Here is a 23629-nt window from a genome sequence, read left to right as displayed (position 1 = left end):
TGATCTGTCAGAGCAGCACAGTTGGCCCCTGCAGTCCCCCAAATGTTTTGCTGCCTGTCACTGCACATGGCTCTGATTTGCTGCCTTATTACAGAGTATGTGCCTCTGCAGCTCCTGTAAATGAAATGCCCAAAGAGACCAGTGTCTGTCTGCTCACCTCCTTGTCTCTGGTCTGTCTAGACCACAGAGACAGGTCTGTGTGATCCAGACAGAAGCAAAGCAGTGGGATGGATGCATGGACAGCTTTAATGACAGACAGCAGTAGGTTTTCGCCCTGGCCAGGCGAAAAAAAAAAAAAAATCTCAGTAATAAATGCCCCCAAAGTTGCTCCAGAGTAAGTGTTTGGGAGTTTCTGTAAGGCAACCACTATGTTTACATGGCTCTAAAGCTCTGTGCAAGGCCAAATGTTATATATACAGTCAAGGCTATCTGAGAAACCAGCAGACATGGTCTCGGCAAACACGACCAATCTCTTAATCTCTCTCTGTTTGAACCTTCCTTTTCCCTTCGTCTCCTCGAGTAAAATAGGGATAGAGGAGAGACATGTCTCTTTTTTTTTCTTTCTGAAATGAGGCAGCCCTTTAAACTTGATTAAGACATTTTTTCCAACCTCTCAAGAGATTTTTTAAAAAATGTTTTAAGTCTAAATAACATGAGCACTTCTCCTGGCCCATGCCAGAACCCCTTTCTGCTTGGAAATATTTGCTTTGGACGCTAGCCCTGCCCAGCACACAACACAGGCAATTATGGGAGCTATTTAAACAGAAGAAATCTACTGACAGGCGACGCCTCATTTGAAGGGATGAAGGAATCAGGAAATGAAACCTTCATTGATGCGCTGAGTGTATGGAAAGAGAACTCCCCAAGGCCGGTTGCATATCTCATGGGCATTTTGTGCATGCATTAAAGACTGTTGTATTTGTGTAGCATTTACATCTATGAAGTTTTGGAGTGTGTGTGTGTGGAGAGAAAAAGTGTGTGTTCGATGTTTTCCTCTATGAGCTGTGGAGTTTTGGTTTTGTTGGTGCCTGCTAACAGTTTATCTGCAAAGGTGCAGCTGTAGGTTGCTGGCAGCTTTCGTCAGCTCAAAGGTCTTCTCTCTGTTGCTGCTGCTTTTATGATGGAGAGATGAGACCATGAGGTCAACACCAAAGCAGCCAGACAGTTGAATGAAAGTCTGGCCAACATTTTTTTTTTTTTTTTTTTTTAAGAACTACCTTTCCTTTACTGTGACTTAAAGCCTAAATGTTAACTTTTTTGAACAGTGTTTGTTTCTCTGTGCCCTGGTTCACCTGGCTGCAGAATGATCCTTTTCCCATCGACCTCAACTGACACGACATGTTGGTTTTAGAGGAAGGAGACGGCTCTGCTGATGGAATGTGAGAACAGAACAGCAGACTTGGCAAGCCGATGAGGGTCATGAGTGTTACCTGCCTGCAACCTACTTATCAACCCTAGAGGTTTCTGTCTATTCGGGTGCCACTTTGTCAGCACAGTGTGTGTGTGAGAGTGTGTGTGAGTGCGTGTGTGTGTGTGTGTGAGAGAGAGTGTGTGTGTATGTGTGTGCTTTTGTTGAATACACATTTTGACTTGTATCCACATCTCTGTGTTCCTGTGTGGAAAAAGAAGAGGACAAAGTGAAGTTTCATTTCGAACTGTGCCGGGCTGAGAATTCCCCTGAAAGGAAACTTAATCTAGAGACCTTCTCAGACTGGACAAATAGACAGTAAATTAGTTTTGCATGACGGTTTATTAAAAAAAAACCCTTGTGTATACAGCAGATTATTGATGCATCAAGCAGAGGGATGGATAAGGTTCCAGTGTGGTGACTCAAGAGGGACAGAGCCCAGACCTTGGACAAGGGAATATGTAGAGTCACCTCCAAAGCCACAGCGCAGTCACGCAAGCCAGACAAGAAAAAATGGCATTGTGCAAGACCATTCATTTTGTAATTATACAAATATATCAAACAATGAATAGACCCACAGTTGTTCATTTCTTTATCAATTCACATAGAAAGAAAAGTTTTCTGCAGTTAGGAGAAAACAGCAGGAAGTGCACAATTTAGTATCATTGGAGATGAAGTCAACAACTCTTTGTTTGTGGTCAGTTTTCCTACATGTCCTTGTGGCAGAAAGAGGCCTCAGGCAGCCCCTTTGTAAATGCTCTACCTCTGTATGCACTTAGGGTGGATTTACATGGGTACCTGTTGTCTCGTTCTCTCTCTTCTTTTTCAATCTCTACTTTTCCTCTCATTCTTTTCCTGTCTTTCTCCCTCGTTCTGCATTCCTTCTGTCATGGGGCTGACAGACACTCGTCATCAGTAGGTACTCTGGCCCAGGTGGATCAGGTTTCCCACTTGCCAGGGGATTGTGCTGCATGAGCATTTTCATGGCTTAGTTATGCACAGTTGGGGGTTTTCAGTGCAACTGTGGTGGGCTGCCATGTAGTCTTCCTCTTTTCCTGATATCCAAATATGTTTTTTGTACCTTAAGTTTTCTCTTTGTATGACATTTGCTCTTAAATCACAACCACTGGTTTTGTTAGCTTTTTTGTTAAATTAATCTCCAGGGATTGCTATGAAATTTTATACCAATATTCATGGTCTCTAAGCATGAATCCTCATGACTGATGATCCTGTTTTTATCCTCAGCTGCACAACGTGTGTAGTGCTAATTAGTAAATGTTAAGACGTGCCTAATTACAGTCTCACCAAGCCATTACCATGGCTGAAGTGTCTTATCATGTTGTCATATCACATTGAATATCAGTGATTAAAAACAAATGTTAAATCTTGTGTTTCAAAAGTTACTGTACTGTTAGTTTAGAAGCTTTTGATACACAAACTTTTACTTAAGTAGATATAATTCTAAAGTGATTAAATGTATTGGCTGTTTATATTTGTCATGTTAAAGCCCAACTAGGGACAAGAGTTGAGAATTAGCAATAGTTATAAACTCTCTGTACAGCAGTTCAGTTGCATCCTCTGTATTGAAACTATGTTAAACTGTATCATCCCTATCCTCAATAAAATTCTAACGTTCTGTAGTTGCATTCCAGTCATATATGTCTGATTTTGATTCACAGCTCTTTGTGTGTTTAATGGGTCATGACTTGATCTTGGACCTTCAGACAAACAGTATTCTGTGTAGTATTTGTCTGCCTTGAAGTGATCGTATTCATTTTGTTTTGTCTGTCTCCTGGCAGATGTGGATGAGTGCTCAGAAGGCAATGGCGGATGCCAGCAGATTTGTGTCAACATGATGGGCAGCTACGAATGCCGCTGCAGAGAAGGATTCCTCCTGAGTGACAACCAGCATACGTGTATTCAAAGGCCTAAAGGTTAATCTCACACACACACACACACACAACACACATTGGTGTTTTTTAGTTGAGAGGACCCTCGTTAACATGATGTATTTCCTAAACATCACTTACCCTAATCCTAACCTCAACCGTCACAATTGCATGCCTAAACCCCACCACTTTACTAAACTAAGCTAATTCTAACCCAAACCATAAAATCATGTCTTCACCCCCAAACACAGTAGCCCTTTGAAAGTGTGTCAGGGTGACGAAAAGCCAAAATGTCCTCACTCCAAATTTGTAAGAACTGGTCCTCACAAAAATAGTCATACAAGTGTCTACACACACATGAATTGGTGGTGAATTTAGCTTTAGGCTGGATATTACTGTATGTGGGGGATAAGTATTTAACATGCAGATGTTCAGATCCAGGCATCTTTGAATAATATAATGAGCTGTGAAGATTAAACTTAGAATGGGATCGACCTCTACAGTTCTAAATAAAAAGGAAGCAAAGGTAAGTGTCTCCACTCTGAAGGTAAAAACAGAACAGGGAGAAATCTCTTTTTGTTTTCTATCCACCCTTTCAAATTGAACCAATCTTGTGCTTGGCAGCATTTTAAGGTAACTGTGGTATGAGAGTGGCCTGAGGGGACTGTGAGCAGAGAAAACAATTAAAGGTACAGCTTGGGGCAGACACACCTCATGTTTATAGAGAATTCCTGTGGGATGGAGACGTGACAGGAGAAGGTACAGAGCCAACCTGCTCCCAGGCTTACTCACACAGGAGCACCATGGACGTACATACATTCGTTATGTCATAGCTGTATTTAAAGTTGAGTAAGCTGTCAGGAATTATCCGTATTGTCATGCAATTTTACAAAAAACCCAAGACAGTATTTGTAGCAGATCCATTCCAGTTTGTTAAAATTGTGCACACACAAACATGAATATATATAGTATATATATATGGCTGCCCACTTATCTCATCTTCTAGCTCTCAGTAAGACAAGCAAACAAAAGGGCAAACCCATGGTGTGTTACTGAAAACAGTCAGGTAACTGTGATTTTTATGATTTCATTTCATGTTGTAATCCCTTATACTATTAGTTTCGGAAACAAGTAGGCTAATCACCTCTGTCACACTCAATCGCTGACTGTTGCTCTTATGTATATCTTTCGGTTTTTCAAGAGGATCAACCTGCTTTTTGTATTAGTTTCATCATGTTTTCTGTTTTTTCCCAACCATTTGAAGATTGACTGGTGCTTTTTTAATTATGTCATCTACTTTTACCCTCTACTCTTTAATGGTTTAATGACAGCCTCCTGGCTGTTTATGTTTAGGAACTAACATGTTTGCACATTCATTTGCATTTCCTTTCCTGATTTCCCTGTAACTCCACTGAAAATCTGTGCCACATTTTAGATGGAAAACCCACTTTCTATAGTTTGAATCATGGTCTGATATAACAGGTGAGGCAAAAAATCAATGTCGGACCTCTGCTGGTTGGCCAGCTGTGTGACCATTTGAATTGAGGGAACTTTACAAGCAGCTTTTAATTCCTGCCCACGCCAATTTTTTATGTTCTCATGTAAGTACTGACATAACCCAAAAATTCAAGTTCCCTGGAGAACAATAATGTAAGGCTGCTGTCACTGAAGAAAAAAGAATAGCATACTTGTTTCTGTAATCTTATTTTAACCAGTGAAGTAAAAGTCAGCTTTCTTCCTTTCTCTGCTGCAAAGATGAATTTTAATTTCAGTTCATCTTTAAACGCAGACACATTCTGCAATTTAGGTCATTGATTTCAAAATATACATTTGTGACAAACAACATCAGAGAAAATGCGCAGCTGTTACCACTATTACAAAACACATTTATTCATATCCTGCTGTCTACAGAATCCCCAGCTTTGCCAGTTTGTGCTGGGGTGGTGTTATATATTTTATGATTCCTGAAGTTTAAAGGAATGCTGTTTAATTCGGAGCGCCCAGACAAGGTGTACAACAGGGTCCAAGTGTATCTTCATCGCTGCCCTCCTCATATCTCCTCTGGCTTAACTGCTTGTGACAACCCCAGGACAGTGAGCTAATCATCTTGGAAATCTGGCTTATGAGATCAGTCTGGCCTACTGATCTGTCAATGTTTACATTTCATAAGCACAGTGTTATTTGAGAGGAGTAAAAAGCTGGATCATGTGTTTCAAAGCACAACTACTACATTGGTTGTGTAAGAAGCAGACTATAAGCACTGGCCCGCTCTCGCCAATCTCGCCGTCTCCTCTTTCTTTCTTGATAAATGCCCCTAGTTCCTGTTAATCTTCCTTTCCCATATTAATTTTGTCTTTATTGCTTCCAGCTGAGACCCATTTGGATCAGAGATTAAAGCTGCCATAAATCTATAAACGTCCCTCACTCATCACATTACTGCCCTGTCATTGTTTCATTATTTTTGAAAGACTGACAGAACAAACTGCTCATTTGCTTATTATTGCTGCTCTCTGGGTAAAATGGAAATGATGAGGAAGTGGCTTACTGTCTAATGTTATTGAACATAAGCTCACAAAATTGTTGCAAATATCACTTCCCTCGGTAGATGAAAAATGATGCACAGATGACTCAAGAAAAAAGCAGGAAAATAAAAAGTGAGCTAATCTATCTTTTAAATGCAAGTCTCCATCCATCCTGCCAAGTCTCTTCTTAAAGAATAAAGCCTGAGGTGCAGTTTGTTCAGGAGCTTTATTGTTCCCATTAAAAAGACATCAGCTTTCCATATCTTTCATTAATAGGTCAGGTGTTCCTGGACAACGTCTGGGACTCTTTGCGGGACAGTGGAGAGCTGGTCACTGCAGCGTCTGGCGCTACCTGTCTCCCCTGCTGGTAGCAAGCTCTTGTTAGCAGTGAGCCTGTGCCAATTAGGCAGCAGGGGTCTGCCAGCCTCTCAGCTAATGACAAGGCTTCTCCTGGCCTGTCTCTTATTAGACCTGCCCCTGCCCCCCTGAACAGGAATAACTCCGGCCAAATCAAGGCTCCATAGTATAGCTGGCCAAAATGTAACAGTTCATTTATTCTCCCCAAACGTTTCTCCCAGTGAAGAAATAAAGTCTTTGTAAGGCCAGCCAAGGTGCTTAGTGGTTGATAGGAATGCCATTTAGGTCAAGGAGGGGGTTCCACTGCTCTGCGTTTGATTTATTGTGTCTTTTATATAGGAGGATAACAGGGATGTATGTGTGTGTGACTTGATACAGCACACTGGAATTCAGGAATTTGAGTTCAGTCAACCCACACACCCAGAAGTTTTATTTTCTACATTTGTGAATATCCAGCAGGTCAATTACGTTAAGTGTGCACGGACTGTTATGTAAGATACGTATAATAACTGATGTGTTCGGTGCTTCTGTCTCAGCGCAAAGACACAAACAGATGAACAACCTGAACAAGCACCAGTTAAACGAGACATGTAACTTTAAAACGCTGAGCCCTCTGGATCAAATATCTTTGTCACATGGCATTAGTGTGGCATTGTGAAGAAAGCTGCGGATGCAAGAAGGCTGAAGGTTCACTCAGCCTGATGATTTCATTATGGTCTGAAGATCATTGCAGTGGAAACCTTTGATTATATGACCTTGGAGGCCTTACTGTCACCTTTACCTCTGGTAACCTGTTAATAGGCCACTACAGTCAGGACTCCAATGTGTACAATTATAAACCAATGGACATAAATTAACAGCAAAAAAGTTTGTAGTCAAGGACATCTGACATGCAATATTGTATTTAAAACAATTAAGGAGGGAAGTGAGACATGTACAGAATGAATGATACATCTCCTGTAATTGTTTAGTCAGTTGAGAGAACTCTTTGGATAATCAGTCACAACAAACAATTTAAATCTTCACCATGTTAGATAGTATAACATATTCCTCTACAAATCATCAGCCACCTGGGTGAGGGTGTACTATGGAGTATAAAGTAAAGTGGAGCTTTAGCTCTTTTCAGTTCAGTAAGACTTTTCTTTCCAGGAAATGTTGACTTCGTCAGTGAAAACCTCTTCCTATGTTTACAGCTTTCATTCGTGTCCCAAAGAGTTTGTTATCCCTATTTCAGCAAATCTTTTCTGTCTTCCTCATTCTCTTTTTCTTAATTTCAAATATATCAGCACAATGCACATGATGGACATAGTCTCACTGGCGCGCACACACACACACACACACAAAACAGTCATTTTCAAATGAATCCTGCTGGGGGCACATGCAGACACATTCTGTTATGATATTTAGGTGCAGACTGCGGCATGTCAACTTCAGGGTATATGTTTTCTAGTAGAAGAAATTTTCCAATAAATATGATCAAAGCCGTAATAAATGGCCAAATCATATTCTCAGTTTGCTCTGCAGCTATGACATTCCTTCTGTGTGAAATCAGCCACGATTACTGATCCCTGTTTTATTATTGTTTTTTTCTTATCGCCAATGGATAATATAACCTACTTTCATTGCACATTTTAATTTCATGAAGTAATGTGCAGCTAAAGGGTCAGTTTAGAATCATCGCAATGATACAATTTTAATACTAAAGTAAAATGCACTCTTTGTATTTGTGATGCTGAATTTTATAGGGTTTTTATGTATGTTCATGTCTTGTGCTGTGTGGTTGCCCCACTGTGGAGCAGCCGATATGGTTCTTACTTGTTCCCCTTGTTGGTAAGCCTGCCTGCCTGCCTGTCTGTCTGTTCATTGGCCATAGAATTGTTTTTACAAGTGCAGAAGTCACTGCTCCATTGCTCTGCAGCCCAACCGTATAACCAGGCTCTTTTCCTATTCTAGGGAAGTGGAGCGAAGGGAACGCCTTGTGCTCCCACTGCTGCGTATTAAGTCTCTCCCTTTAGTCCAACAATACACATATGGGACACTTTATTGTCCCTGTTGTCTTTCTCTGTCCACTTTGTGGTCCTTGTCATTCTATCCTTGTCTCTTTCCTAGATTATCCTCCCTCATCTTCCCTCTTTGTTCAGACTTTCACAGGCCCTATGCTCCCACCCCTCTTGCCCCCACCCTTGAACAAATATACATCAGTGGCTTGGACTTTAGCAAATGTTGGCTGCCTTGCCACTGAATTCTCCGTACCTCATTTGAGCCGGGCATCCCCTTTGCTTGTGGGTTTGTTGAAGGCCATCTCTAAGCTGGTCAGCCCAGCATGCTGCTGTGGACTGTCTGAGTGCCAATGGGGTTTTTTCCACTAACACTTGGCTGTCATGGCTTTAACCAGAGCACCAGACTGAGCTCTGCAGAGACAGATGCCTTCTTCAGCTGCCTCTCCCTTTGATTTTGGAGAGAATGCAACCCTAAAGTAATATACTGTATGTCATATCTTAGAAGGCTAGCAGCCTGACTCTGGTCTGCTGCAGTGTTATCTATTCTGTTGGGAAGATGCCTGGGTCCTTTGGGACTGCACAGTGAGGTGACCTTGATAAAATGAGGGCGAGAGTGGCACCGTCTCAAGCAGGTGCTGCACAACTGTCTGACAGATGGGCAGATGCACACAAATGTGTGTGCAACATGCATACATTATGCAAATACACTTGTGTGTCAATGCATACACATACATCAGTGCAAGTCTATTGTGTTTTACAAGTTAAAGTGTACCACTTTAACTGTACATCAGTTTAAGTAGGGTAACTGTATGTGCTTTTTTCATTCTCACGAGCATGATGTACTAAAAGTTGTACATTAATAACTTTGGCAGCGACATGTCGATAATGCTGTATGTTGGCTTTTTCCATACTCTGGTTGTTTGTGCTTCCAGTGGCTACTTCTGAGGAAGAGTGTGAAAAAAGCAGCCTCAACAAGGCTTTTGGGAGCTGGAGAAAATCAGTGCTCAGACTAAACAGTAGCACTTGGATGGATTCTCCTTGCTCTCTATGAACTGAGCTGGTGGGGAAGAATGACTTCCTTGACCGGCCGCTTCCCCCATTGCTCTGTCTGACCATCTGCAACGCAGCTCAGCCCAACCCGCTCTGGGTTAGCTCCTTTCCAATTCTCCTTTCCATGTGCTGACATTTTTATCCTCCTATTAAAACTTTTAAGGGCCCATTATCTAAGAGGAAGGAATGTTGCTTTAATAGTGTGGTGGCTCCATGCTTAGACCCCTTCTTTTCAGTTTTTAACCAACCAACACTAGTTGTTGCTTAATGTTCTCCAGCCAGTGTCGAGCAAAGAGGGGACCATCTCTCCACTGAGATGTATGACAACAACTCAGCATGGACCATGAGCCCTCTTTTCACTGCTCCAAGCACTCAGAGCAGACTATAAACTCTTTGCATGCCTTCCACTACTTCATCCCCATTGTTTCACTCTCTCCACTATGTGTTTCTCAGATTTAAGAGAGCTTGCAGCGTTCGGTTAAAGAACTTGTGGGCTTTTGTTTGAGGATCACAGGAGTCAGCATCTGAGCTCTTTTTCTTAACTTCTTCTTTTGCACAGTTCCTTATGTCATGTTAAATTCCCTGCTGTTTAAAATTTACTGTTTTTTTTTGTTTTTGTTTTTTTTGGTAGGCAGTTCAGAAGGAAAGTCATTAAGAGCCTGCAGCTACTGTGCATAACATGTGGTCTAGCAGAATCCTTTTTTTTTTTTTTTTTTTTTTTCAAGATACAGATGTTTTAGTGGGTTGGAGTATAGAATGTTTTCAGCAGATATTTGCAAAATCTTATGAGCTGGTCTCACTCTAGTAGAGCTGGAGAAACAACCTCTTCTCATGTACTTTTCCTGCTATAGAGTGTAACCTAATCAATCTCTCCACAGGGCTATCCATTTAGACTTACAGTACTTGGCCACAGGAGCTGCCACTATCAGTAAATCCATATGTTCCTTCATTATTTTCATTTATTTATTTATTTTTTGTTGCTGTTATCCTGACCTGCTGGTTTCCAGAGAGACAGTTGTGTGAATAGACGCGCACTTAATGCCACGCCTGGCAGGCAGTGATGCCGAGTTCATTTATTAAGTCGAAGTGCCACTGGCTCGGTGGCAGGCACACAAATTGATTGTGCTTCAAGAAATCAAAAAAAAAAAAAAAAAAAACAACTTAATGGTGGTCCTTTTATCCCCAGAGGATCATGCTGTTATTTCTTAGGTAAGAATTGGAAAAGTAAGCACTAGAAATGTAGCATCCTCATGCCAACAGGCACAGAGTCCACTGTCTGATGGCGATACCGACAGTAAACAGATCTGATAACCCCCAAAATTCCCAAGAAGTCTTTTCATTATTCTGTCAACTTTAACTTTGTTACACAGTTTTCAAATGGGTTTGTAATATTTTCATTTATGCAGCTGACAGTCAGTTTGTTGAGCAGCTGGGAGAAGGTGAATGTTTTATCAATGTCAGGGTTAGAAAGGAAGCATATGGCTATTTCCTGGAGGCACTACATACCACTGTAAAATTTGTATCAAATACATAAAAATACCAGTAGAACATGTTCAGTTGTTCATTTTTTGCTAGCACTGTTTTAGAGCTGGTGGTAGGGTTATTTACCTTTGAACAGGCTTGATTCTTCCCCCCTATTTCTAAGCTTTATCCTAAGATGAGCTGCTAGCTATAGCATCATATTTAGTCTACAGATTGACAAGGATCATATAATACTTGGAAAGAAATCATATATATGCATGTTTCCAGGAATGTCTGACCATTCCTGAAATAGCCACCCCACAGCCTACAGTGTGCAAGTAAAACAAGGGATTTGTTGGCTTCTGGTAACAGCATCACCTCTTGGTGTTGAGCACAGAGGTCATGACCTGTCCTGGAAGGATAAAGTTGAGGCTGAGTGAACACTCCCTCTCTTGGTTTATTGCGGTGTTCCTTTGTTTAAACACATAGCCAGTAGTTGTGATGCGTGTCTGTGCTGAGCTCTGAGAAAACCCATATCCACTCAGGTTTGTCTCTTTGTAGCAGTTTGAGAAGACTCTTTTTCTGTTCTCAAACTTTGCACTCTATTTCCTATCCAGTTTTCTGTCTATAAAGTGCTTTGTGATAGCTTTTACATAAGTAAAAGTTTCTACATACAGAGTTATGTTTTATGGGTCAGCAAATTGTTTTGTGGATCATGGGACATACAAACTAGAGGTTTAATTCCTCTCTTTCACATTCATGAATTTTTTTCTCTATGCTTGCCATCATTTAGTAATGATAAAAAACTGAAGGTCTTTGGCATTAAATTTGGGGGAACTGCACATTTTGGATAATATCTGGTGCTGGCATGTAGAAAAGGGCCATTGTGTCAACACATTGGCTTTTGTTGGTCTTCAGAGAGCTGAAGGCCCAGAATCTGGCCTCAGCCTGACATGTTATTGATGGCATTTGGGTAGAAGGCCTACATAAAAATGCAGGGGGAGTGAAGTAAGTTTTGGGATGCATAATGCAACCTTAGCAAGTAATCTTAAGTCCACTGGGGTTACTTAGTTGGAAATTCAATCCTCTGTTAAGTTCGTATGTTTCTTCTGCTGGCTTCAGGCAGACACAAAGCCAAGAGCAGGGACCACTGAATTCCACATCCTACTTAAATATCCACATTACTTGCTTTAAAATTTACAGCACTTTAAAGGAGCTGCTCTGCTGGTGCTCATTCATGGTACTTTACTCAGTCACTACCCGTGCCTTTTTTTTTTTTTTTTTTTTTTTTTAACTTCATAGCTGCAGCATTGGCCCAGGGTTTGTTCAGGGCTGAATTTTTGCTGCAGTTAGTGTCTGACGGCTCACCCTGTCTGCAAGAATGACAAGAGCCCAGGCAGGAATGTTTGAGAGGCTTGTATGACCTTTTGACACTTGTTGACAGACTTAAAGTGATGGAGAGTATTTAACCAGGAGGTCAGAATTGTCTATTGCACTTGAATTGTCAGCTCCTTGAAGTATAGAAAGACTCAAACTAGATTCCTGACATCAGCCATGCATGGAAATACATGAAAGGGCAGGTTTCTGACACAACACATGAAAAATAAGAGGGCATAATTAAAGGAGGTTATGGCGGCAAGAGTTAAGGTACATACTGTTAATAATTAAGGATAGAGTGATGGGAAAAGTTGTTACTGTCTAGCTGAGATTGTTTTCCTCTTGTAGTTCTTGAGGCCAATACCTAGAGACTATATGACAGCAGAAGGTTGTCAAGATAGAAACACTACATTTGGACTTTACAGGAAGAGTGCACAAGGTTATGTGATCTTTCCTAGATGTTGACACTTCCACACACATATGCAAATACATAAATTTGTAGCATAAAAGTTGAGCTAATTAAGAAAGTTAGACCTCCAAACACCCTTCACTTTGACAGCAGATTTAATGAGACATTAATGGAGATGTCTTCTTGCTCATTGCCTCCCTGTTCACCAGAAGAGAAGGAAAAGAGATCTGTTTGGTTTTTAATGAGCCAGAAAGCTGGGGTTTGTCACTGCATCTGTAGTGGTGGCAGCGTTTCGCAACAAATAAGTCAAACATCAGTCTCCTCCCTCAAACAGTCTTATTACATTACAGAGCAAAGCAGAGGGAGCACTGTATCCATTTATATTGCATGGCAGAATGCATATGCATATTATAAATGATGACATAAGGGTCTGAACTTTTGTTGGAAGTCTGTTGCACGTTTCACCAAGAATTTATACATCATCCACAGTGTGCATCATTTGTGTGCCATGTTTAGTAGGCTAAACATAGCCTACACACAGGGAATAATACACACACATCCTTATTTTAGTGTAGTTCTTTTGAACTCAGTTTCTGCAGGGAAGTTTTAACCAAGCAGTTAATTTTTTTTCATTGTGTTCCTCCTTTCGTTACTTTATAGGGGATTGCCTCAATTAAAATTACAGGTCTGTTGGATCAGCGCCTGCTGAGAGTTTTATCCTTTCTGTAGGGAGCCTCTTTTTTATATAGCCTGAAATGAGCATGTTCCAACAAGTGCTTGAATCTTTGTAAAGGGGTTACTGGGCATGTCAGTCACCAGCAATAGGCACAATATGTGACTGAGGTTTAGAATGCGTGACAAGCATTTGAACATTTTTACTCCTCTTGCCAGGTCTGTGATATCGAATTCAAAACCAAACACTTAGTTTACTGAAAGGTCTTGGGCTTAAAAAAAGTGTGTAATCTGTGTGGCAGTTAAGAGATAAACTCTCTCTCCTGTTTCCTTGACAGTACAAGCAGAAGGCGCAAAGGAGGGACCCACCTGCATGGACAAGAATCATGGCTGTGCACACATCTGTAGGGAAACCCAGAAGGGTGGTATCTCCTGTGAATGTCGCCCTGGATTCCAACTCACCCGTAATATGAAAGACTGTAAACGTAAGTCGTCTCAACCTCAAGCACAGTTTCCCTCTGTGAGAGACACACAAACACACACAGGAGGAGAATTTATAGGCGCCATATGAAAAGGTGATTGGGGTTGGAAACCTGCCGATGATTGATAATTGAACTCATTCCACAGATGCCTTCCAGCAGATCTGAAGTAGGCATTGAAATTTATGTTACGTTACCAAGCAGTGACTAATGTAATGAAGAGTCCTCGTAAAGAAAACATGTTTATTAAATAAAGAGTGATCATTTACACAACAAGGGTAAGTGTGGAGGTTACTTGAAGGGGACTGCACTGATGGACAACGCACACTTCCTGTTGCTGTGCAACGGAGATCATCCTGTCAGAGCTGGGGCCAGGGCTGACGGGGGATTTGTCTGTGTTTGGATAAGGATTGGAGAAGTGTTATTCTATAGTTTTTCTGTGACAGCCCAGGAAAAGGGCAAAAGGCTCTGGGATGGTCGGTTGCAAACAGAATGGTGGTGGAAGGCTCGGATCACTTGTGCTCTTTTTCACTCTGTCATCACAGGTGTGTTAAAAGTGCCAAGGTTAATGCTCCCTTCACCTGCATAGATGTTTTTGCACTTAAAGATTTCCAAAGACATACAGTACACATAAGACACATTGACTTAGTCCAGAACTCATTCTTTTGCCATCATTTATATGTATCCAACATGCTGTGCATTTAAAAACAATGTAGCAATTCCAATAGAATTGTTCACCTAAAGTTTTTGTCCCTCTTGCAGAATTAATGAAATGCATTAAAATGAAAATTGTCTCAGGGTGACACACTTATCCAGAGTGGCTTACGGTTCAGCCTCTTGCTCAAGGCCAACTCATCTGCTGTTTGAGAGTTAATATGACCTCTCAGTTCCTCCATAACTCCAGTGTAATTTTTGGATAAAGCTATTTGGTAAGGGCACTAATGAATGAATAATGCCGTATCAGTGATTAATGTAATTAACATGGATTTGCCACTGGAGGTGGCGAATATGTAAATCAAACTATGCCCTTCTTCACATTATGGAACACAGATTTTGAACTTACTCTAAGCCCAGCTTACACAGCTTTATTAAGCAGCTGCAATGTTAAACTAGAGGTCTAGAGGTCCCATTTGTTTGCAGCCTTCTTACAGTTTTAGAGTCTAAACAATAATTTTGCAGTTTTTCATATTGTTCAGATGATGAGAGTTGTTAATCCAGTCATTTGAGAAACACCGCCAAAGATGGTGTTACATGCATGCATCCATCAATAAAGTCCTCCAAAAGGGGTCTGAGTGCAGTCTGAATTGAGTCTGCAGTATTTACACCACAGAGTCTACAGCCCAGATAATATGAATTATCCTGAGGTTTCACCTGTGGTCCTTGCAAGTTATATCCTGTCTCCCCTCATTTCCTGCCCACATTCAAATAAAAGGCATAAAATGCCCAATAAATACTTCAAAAAGGGTGTTTATTATCCTGCATGTACAGTTTATGTTAACTGTGTGTCCTTTGATAGTGACATGCAACTATGGTAATGGGGGCTGCCAGCACATCTGTGAGGAGACCGACCATGGCCCCAAGTGTTCGTGCCACATGAAGTTTGTCCTACACAGCGATGGAAAGACCTGTGTAGGTGAGTAATCTCAGCTTGATACTACTACCAAAGGCAAGAAATAATTGCTTTTGAATTAGAAAATGTGGAACCTCAAATGATAAACTCAGTGCCCAATTTCTGACAGAAAATTTAATTAACATTTGAAATGAGCTTCCCAGTGATGTAATTTGAATACAGGCCTTCTTACAGTAGCTGTATGCCTGAGCCTTTTCTCTTGATCTGTGACATGCAAGGACAAAAGGCTACCACCCAATGTGCTTTCCCCTCTGCTGCTGCTCCAGTAACTTCTCAGCCGTTGCATCTGCTTTGGCTCCTCTTGCTCCTGCTCCTCTCACTGAACAATGTGCAACAGCTCTCCCTATTCCTCCCTGTGTCTCAGCCATGCAAGTCAGACCACACCTTCTCTTAGCCCCCGGGTCAGTTCCTCCACTGTTTCCCGCTGGGGATTAACTCGCACACCTGACCTAACCTTCCACTGGCATTTATCAGTGTTTGCCACAGTTGACTGGAGTAAAAAGTCTTTCAGATACTCAGGCATTTTTAACCCTCAGGCAGTGTTTTTTTTTACATCAGATGCATGTATGGAAGAGTCAAAGCAGGTCTCAATAAATATGAATGAATTAAGTTTAGCCATGCAGAATAGCACAGACATTACATCGACAATCATGGCACATTACCAGTGAAGTTGATCAAGTATAAGATTAAAATTGACCATTATTGTAGACAGGCCTTTATTTTAGCTGCCCATTTAATCATATTGTCAATGGTTTCTATAGTAATTTAAAGCGATGTAGCCAGCACTTTTCAGTGTAAGTAACCTGGGCTCGTCATGGAAGTTTCACTGATTTGGATAAGGCATGTTTTTAATGGCAGAAAGACAAACACGGTAAATTAATTAGAAGTGACAGCTGCGGAGCAGACTGGTGAGGTGGTTGTTGGCTTTCAGTGGCTGATAACTGAGAGACTTCGGTTTGGGTAGTGGCTGATTAGCTTAGTGTTTCTGGATCCCCTTTTATTACTGCAGCTCTGATGAAAGCCAGACCTATGTCAAGGTCTGGTCAGCCAACCTGTCATTATTGCTGTATCCTGCTAGGCCAGGCATATGCCACAAGGTTTGCCGCAACCAAATTATATGTCTTCGGTTGTCTTACTCCCAAGGCAGGGGTGTGCCAGATTAGGAAGCAGTCAGCCAGTTAAAATCTCTGGGTTCCCCCCACAGAGTCTGGAGTTACAGAGGTAGTTGGGGGGGCTGGACTGCAGTCAACACAGGGGCGCTCTGTCTCCCAGACACTGTGTTACTTAATAAACGCTCAATAAAACAAACAATCTGACAAATGAACCACTGACAGGAGAATGAGTGAAGAACATCAGTAACCCATGAGTAGGGCATCACTGCTGTTTAAAAGCTGGATAGACATACATGGAGGATTTGAAGCCGGTATGCCAGGTTTTAAACCAATAACTGTATCAAACTGGCAAAAATGTATTATGTTATGGATATCACATATTAGAAAATGCAATGGGTACCTCTGCTTTAAAAAAAGAAATTTCTTTTTTCTTTGTTGTTTTTGTATTTTAAAGCTCAAAACAATCTCTTTCTCTTACAATTGAAAAAGCATATTCTAATCCTGGATTAAGTTTCAAATAGTCTTAAATGTCTAAACAAGATAAACATAGTTTCCTGGTATTTTTGCCTGCATGTAGCATGATGATAATTACCTCTCAGCTACCGCATTCAGAAATAATAAATGATGTATAGTGTTGAGGGTATCCATAGCAACCCCACAAAGTGAAAATACACACTTGTTTACCCTCACTATTGATTTGGACACATTTATGATTCATTAAACCTCTGCTTACCTCATCAAAAAGGAACATGGCACCTGATTACAAAAGAGCTTCTGCCTTATCAGTGGCTTTGTTGTTAGCCTGCTGGGTTCTTTCAGTATGCTGTAGCTTCACTGTTTAATCCATCTTGTTGGGTGTTTCATATGCATCCGGCTGCATTTTCATTTATTTTGTGGTGTCTCTCCTCACCCAGGCTTGGTCATGCATTTTGTAATAATACACCATATGCGGCTCTGCTTGGAAGTGGTGGTTCGTTATCATTCCTATCGCACCTCTGTTGATACTGTGCAAACTGTAGATGGGAATTTTAGTGTCAGGATGGCTTGTATGGATGGTACACATGGACTGTTCTGTCTCATACATGCAAATACAATTTCGTGCTCAAACTTTTCAAGTCAGATTTTTGACTGAAGCCGTCCTACCAAAATAATGTTTATTTGTGCATATAAGTTCAGATATCAGAAAGGGGAAACCATCATGTGGAAGCGTTCACGCCATTAGCACCAGCACATCATAAACATTCACAAATAGCAGGCAGATGCAGACATGCTCAGGTGTTCAATCATCTGAAGAGTTGGACACATACACACACATACATACACACATGCTGCATTTCATAATACAATACAAACAGAAAGCTATGCAAACAACCACAGAAACAATCAGTACATATCCAGTATGCATGCATCACATGCATGTAAACATGTAACATAAACACACCGCTCTCATTTTGGGTGGTCTGTGCATTCACGCTGGCGTATTCTGAATTATCTCACAGTGCTCTGTCTTCTCACTGCTGTGACTTACTGCTTCTGGATGCTGCATGTTGGGGTTGGGACTTGTTGGTTGAACTTTGGCAGTTGATGTGAAGTGTGCATGCTTTGTGGTGTTGCCCTGCTACTGTCAAAGTGAAGCATCTACAGTATGTTTTCATCTAGCTCCTCCAAAGAGTTCTGGCCCTGTGGGTTGTCAGAATGATCAATTCAGAGAGTATGTGCTGTAATTGCAGGAGTTGAAAGTCCTTTTATTTTGAGATGTTTTTTTAAAAAAAAAATAATATTAAAATTGTGCAGATATACTTCAGTTTTAAGAACCTTCAGATTTTGTGTACTTAAAAGCCCAATCTATAACCTCAACTACGAAGCTACAGTATATATAGACTCAGTGGACCATGCAAAAGTGATTTCTTTGGCAAAGTTGACTTGTTGAATTAAATTAAAGAAAATTAAAAGTCATAATTTGACATAAATTATACAGTAGGTAAAAACAAAAACATTGTTTTCTGAAATCACATAAACTTCATGGCTCAGCCACTGAGTGTTTAGAGACTTGACATAACAGCCTAGCAGCATTAATTCTGAAATGATCTGACCATAAAAGACACCATAAAGTGCAGACATGAATCTGGCTGTCCCTGTCTTTCAGCTCCCAGCACTAACCACCGCTCGCTGTGTGTCTGTCAAGGCTCACAGCATTTATACTAACCAGCAAAAGCCTCATCTTACATATAAACAACAAAACTGCACTTTGCTGAATATTTATTTGCATGGCTGCATGCTGAGAGGTAACACTTTTGCCTTGAAATGTCACCCTTTTCATTTTAGACAAGGGCCTGTCGTCATCAGTTTGTTGTTGGATATGGAAAATAATCACTGCTGTTGTAACCAGTGAGAGGCTGGCTTTTCTTTTACAGCAAAATAATGTCATTCTCTAATGTGATTATCACCTCCTGTGTGCATTAACAATTTATTTAATTGAGGAGTGATGCTCTTTTCATCCATGCTATCCACATTATTCCAAACCCCAAGATATCTTGCCTGAGTTATGGACTTAGCTTCTAGTTATTCATTTCACTGAACCAGTATCTGTAAGAGTTAACGGTGCGCTACAGATGATTTCTTTTTTGGCCCTTTTAAGTCTTGTGAGAAAAGAATGATGTTGGAACACAACCATTAATGCAATAATGGGATTATACCTGTGCCATTTACTATTGAGACATAAGAGGATGACCTCAACAAACAGCAGCAACAAAGCAGGTTAATTTAAGAGTTGGCTCAAATGTTACAGGGATCAGGGACGAGTGGTGCTGTTTATCGAAAGTCAAGCTAAATTTAAGAAAAAAACTTTACTTCTATATACACACCATGGTTTTCGTCCTTATTCAATAAAACATGCTTAAATTTATAACCATTAGCCTGCTACTGTGTATGATCAAAGGCCATTTATTCAGGTCGTCCTCCTATCCCATTTAAGTAGAAAGCACATTTACCCTTTTTAATGGTGTGATAGCTTGTGTTTCAACATCAACGTTTTTCCCCCAAAATCTCTCCGAAAAGAGGCCAGGAGCGCAACCACTAACTGTCACTGAGTTTGCTTCAGTGAAAAGAACAACTGGAAGTCTGGAAGATATCAAGGTTACGAATGAGGTGCAATAGCAATATATCACATCAAAGTAGTTCTTGTCAAATGCCCATGGTTTTACTGAACACACAATTCCTGCATGGTTGAAGTGTACGGAGAACTAAAGTGGTGTTTTTACAATGTGTGCGTGTGTGTGTGTGTGTGCGCGCATGCAAGCAGGGGAGAGGAGTGTCCAGTCCCCGGCAGCCCCACAGCCATTCCCCAATGGTAAATATGTGTTCCTCTGACTCCTCTCTCTGGGGGTCTGCGGGTGTGGGGAGTAGAGGAAGCTAAGCTAGCAGGCTCTGATCAGGCCGTTCCCCTCCCAACAGGGGCACCAGCAGAGCCCCCTCTTCCCCCAAGACCCTTCTCTTCCTTCTGTGAATGCCCTCTCAACAACAAACACTGCCCGTGTCAAACCACACCTTTTCAAAACACAGCTGCAAACAAAGAGCTTCTAACCAACAATGTATACAATATAGTGTCTATTATCAGTATGTCAAATATCAATATTTTATTTACCAAAATCATCCCCCTTCCTGCAGTCAGTTTGAAAGTGCTGTAACTAGGTCCATTTACTCAACTACCTTTCAATACAGTTTTCAGACACTTATGTTTGAGTATTTCCATTTGATACTTCTCTATACTTGTAATGATTAAGGCAGTAGTTCCCACACTTTTTGGCCTTTAACCCCTTATAATAAGGCAGTGTATAAGTGGGGGGTCAAATTTCTTCTGTTCTTTTTATGAAATGTCAAGTTTGAGTTTTTAGCTCCTCCACCAACAGAGACATTTTAATTTATTTGAATAATTGATTGAGATTCAAAGGAGTCAACTGATTCAATGTTTAATATAAAATCTAAGATGAGAAGGAAAAGTCTAATAATTTGTAGGTTTTAACCGTACCCATTAATCATTTTATGACCTTAGTTCACAGTTACTGCCGCTTCCACACTGCATCAGTATTTCTAATTTAATGTTAGCTAGAGAAATACAGTGTACTACTCTCATAGGTTGTTTTACTTTTGATAAAGTACATATTGGAGATAGTTCTAATTTAATGGAATTTTGGATGCAGGACTTTTATTTTTAATGAAATATTTTCACATTAAATTACTAGTATTTTTATTTAATTTTGTTTGATTGATTTACTGAATAAGGATGTACAAACACAACCACAAGTAGGCTTTGTGAAAAACCTGTAATACCATCAGTTTAACTGTGATGGCTTTCAAGAGGCAGACCAAAGACTTTGGATTTATTTGTGTTTTGATACGCCTCAAATGATCGAAATTAAGCTTGCACTGTTTCAAACACTCAGCCCTGGTGTTCCTAAACTCCATTATCACGGCCTATTAGTTTTGGTGAGGGAGCCATTAATGTGTCAATGATTCAAGATAAGACACTGAATCCATCTTAATGTGTCTGTCATACACATGCAATCTAAACTAAAAATTCTAGGGAATAAATTGATTTTATTCTAGTCTACTGTTTTGTTTCTAAAGTAATTTCTTTCACTACATTTGCAGTAAAATAAACAATGGAGCCCATGTGGGGGTTGAGGTGGTATATTGAAATTTTGTACATTGATAATATCAGTAATGCAATTCAGCCCAATTTTCAGGATGAGCTGTGTTTTAATAGCTATGGTAAAGATGCCAGGCAAAATAAACTCATAAGTATGTGAGAACGTATCAAACCTTGATCCATCAAAGAGATTTACAATTTAATTAAACCATGTAAGAAACAGAGGAAGGAGGCTTGATCTCAGAGGAGTAGTCTGTTCAAGGTAAAACAAAAACAATGGTGTTTCAAGTTACTGGTTGCTACTACTGTATGTACACGAGTTCCCCACATGCTACAATGTACACAGTCTGACCTATTTCAGAGTCTTGTGTCCTAGTTTCTGTTTTATCTCAGACACAGAAACATTCAAAGCAGGAGACATACAGTATTTTGTATTCAGCTATATCAGGTTGGCCATGTTCACATACCTTACCTCCATAACTGCAGCTCTGTAGTACATGAGCAGAGTATTCACGCTCGTATTTTCTTCCCGTGTGGTTTTACGTTATTGAGAGAGCATTCACCTCAGAGCTTTAGTCAGGTTTTTGTCTCATAACCCCTGTAACCTCTGAGTAACTTTATTCTAGCTGCATGTTTGCTGTTTGGTCAACAAAGCAGTGTTTTCTCTTTAAAAAAAAAAAAAAAAAAGATGGTTTTTCACTGATGCCATTTATTCCCAAATGATCTGCACTCAGGGTGACTCTGCCTTGTGTCTTTCTGTGAAGTCCGTCCACACACCCCCTGACATACTGTACTTTGGTCATCATAAATGGCTGATGACAAGTTGCACTGAAGTTGCTGGTCAACACTTTTGATGCTAAGCCGAGAAGTGCTGCAGCTTGAAATCCTGTGGCTTCTGTTAAAAGATTATGTACGCTGCCGGAGCCTCTCTGTAGGCTCAGCGTTACACCAGACACCCTACACATCATATTGGAGAATATTTACAAAAGTCTGCCCACTGTTACTGTAATTGCGGGTCCTAACCTGGTGCATTGTCGATGTGGCTGGTGTGCATCCAAAGCACACAAACCCACACACATACCAGAGCATGTGTCTCTCCCCTGTCTTCACGAAACCATAATGTCAGAAATATTTATTTGCTCTCTTAACACACGATCATTACAGTTTGGTGAGATGGCTGGCTGACTAAGCATTTTGGAGGCATGCCCTGACACAGCTTTATCGCCTCGTCTGCCAACAGTCTCGGCGTCCTGAATGTGCTACATCTTTTCATTTATAATGCTTAAAGTATTATAAGTTTGAATTTAAGTTAGTAAGACAAAAATTGTGTTATTTCTTTCAACAGTTGCGTTCTCAGTGACAAGCACTGTTGTGATATCATATTATGCTGAAAACATTTGATGGTTTCAATAGACAAAAAACAAATATCCTTTGTAAACTACTGGAGCAACAGGATAAGAAAACATATGAAATATTTTAGATTCTCCATGGAAACTGTTTCGCTAATCATGACAATATACAGTATATTAAACAGAGGCAAAGTGTACTGAGTAAGGGGAGCAAATACAGTAGAGCCATAACGGGGGGATTAGCAGCAAATATTGCTGTTTGTCATCTCCCCTTTATAGCAGTGTTTACCATGTTGTTTTCAAGTCAAGCACCGTTTCTGTCACTGTCTTTTCTTTTCATCTTAATTTTAATTGCCCCAATATTTACTTGAAGTGATGCAACATGTTCAGCTTTTAGCACCAGCATCACTGAGCTGTTTTGAGCTGTTTGTGAAACAGCTATGAAACATAAAATTACGTCACCATGAGCACCTGTTTTCCTTTGATACATAATTCCAGTCTACACTGAAGTTGAGTTTTTATTGGAGAGAAATGGCTGCTACAGGCGGTGCAGTTACAGATTTAAGTGAAGAGGATTAGAAGTCTCCCCACTGGATCCTGATTCTTTCTATAATTATACAAAAAAAGCTTAGTACAGCTGCATTCCCTCTTTACTGGTACATGTGTGAGCTGCCATCGCCTTGCCAGTGTGAAATCTTCAACTAAGCCAGCTGTGTTGGTTCCTTTTTGGAAGCTCTGTTAGCCAGCAACCTACAACCTGTTAGAGAGAAATATGGATCACCAGTTACCCTCCAGCAAGTTAAAGCAATTTTTTCGGTCACAAAAAGGGGTTTTGATAAGTTTTTTTTTTTTTTTTTGTTCTGAATTGTGTGAGGATTTCTATTAAACTGCCAGAACTATTAAGGTACAAATCGGTCTCTCTGATGTGAGAACAATTTTCTCTTGGACTGTTGCTTTAAATGAAAGTCTCAGTGAAATTTGTCACTGTCTAGAGAAAAGACATCAGCTATCCTGTCTTGACTGACTTCCTCCCTTTTTTCAAATCATTCTTGCCAACACAGGGGCCAGGTAGCTGAAATTGCTTTTTTATCCCCAAAATGCCTGGAAGGTTTTGTCAAAACCAGGAAAAAGTGGTGGTTTTGTGCCCATCTATTTAGAAGTCAAAGCTGAGCGCTATGATGGAGAAGAGACAGATGTCCTACACTACTGTGGACTTTTAGAGGTCATAATTCACCTTGACCAAAGAGAAGCAAACATGCAGATACT

At 40.5% G+C, this 23629-nt stretch overlaps 1 protein-coding gene across 7 annotated transcripts in view; it reads left to right on the top strand.

Moving 5' to 3' along the window:
* The window catches only part of scube3 (signal peptide, CUB domain, EGF-like 3), a 64905-nt gene that overhangs the window by 23686 nt on the left and 17590 nt on the right, over positions 1-23629 (top strand). For 3 of the 7 annotated variants that reach the window (XR_003297290.1, XM_026333112.1, XM_026333111.1), the window contains exons 4-7: positions 3208-3342; positions 13484-13630; positions 15141-15257; positions 19665-19715. Coding sequence is in view for 6 of the 7 variants with exons in the window: in XM_026333112.1 (XP_026188897.1) it covers positions 3208-3342; positions 13484-13630; positions 15141-15257; positions 19665-19715 (450 nt within the window). In the remaining variant the exon portion in view is untranslated. The remainder of the gene's footprint in view (positions 1-3207; positions 3343-13483; positions 13631-15140; positions 15258-19664; positions 19716-23629) is intronic. The other 4 variants (XM_026333114.1, XM_026333113.1, XM_026333117.1 and 1 more) reach the window with 2 other exon arrangements.

This window comes from Mastacembelus armatus, chromosome 7 (assembly GCF_900324485.2).
Source record: "Mastacembelus armatus chromosome 7, fMasArm1.2, whole genome shotgun sequence".
NCBI classification, from domain to species: Eukaryota; Metazoa; Chordata; class Actinopteri; order Synbranchiformes; family Mastacembelidae; genus Mastacembelus; species Mastacembelus armatus.
Note: the sequence above shows the minus strand (reverse complement) of the source record. Positions and strands in the feature narration are given on the sequence as shown.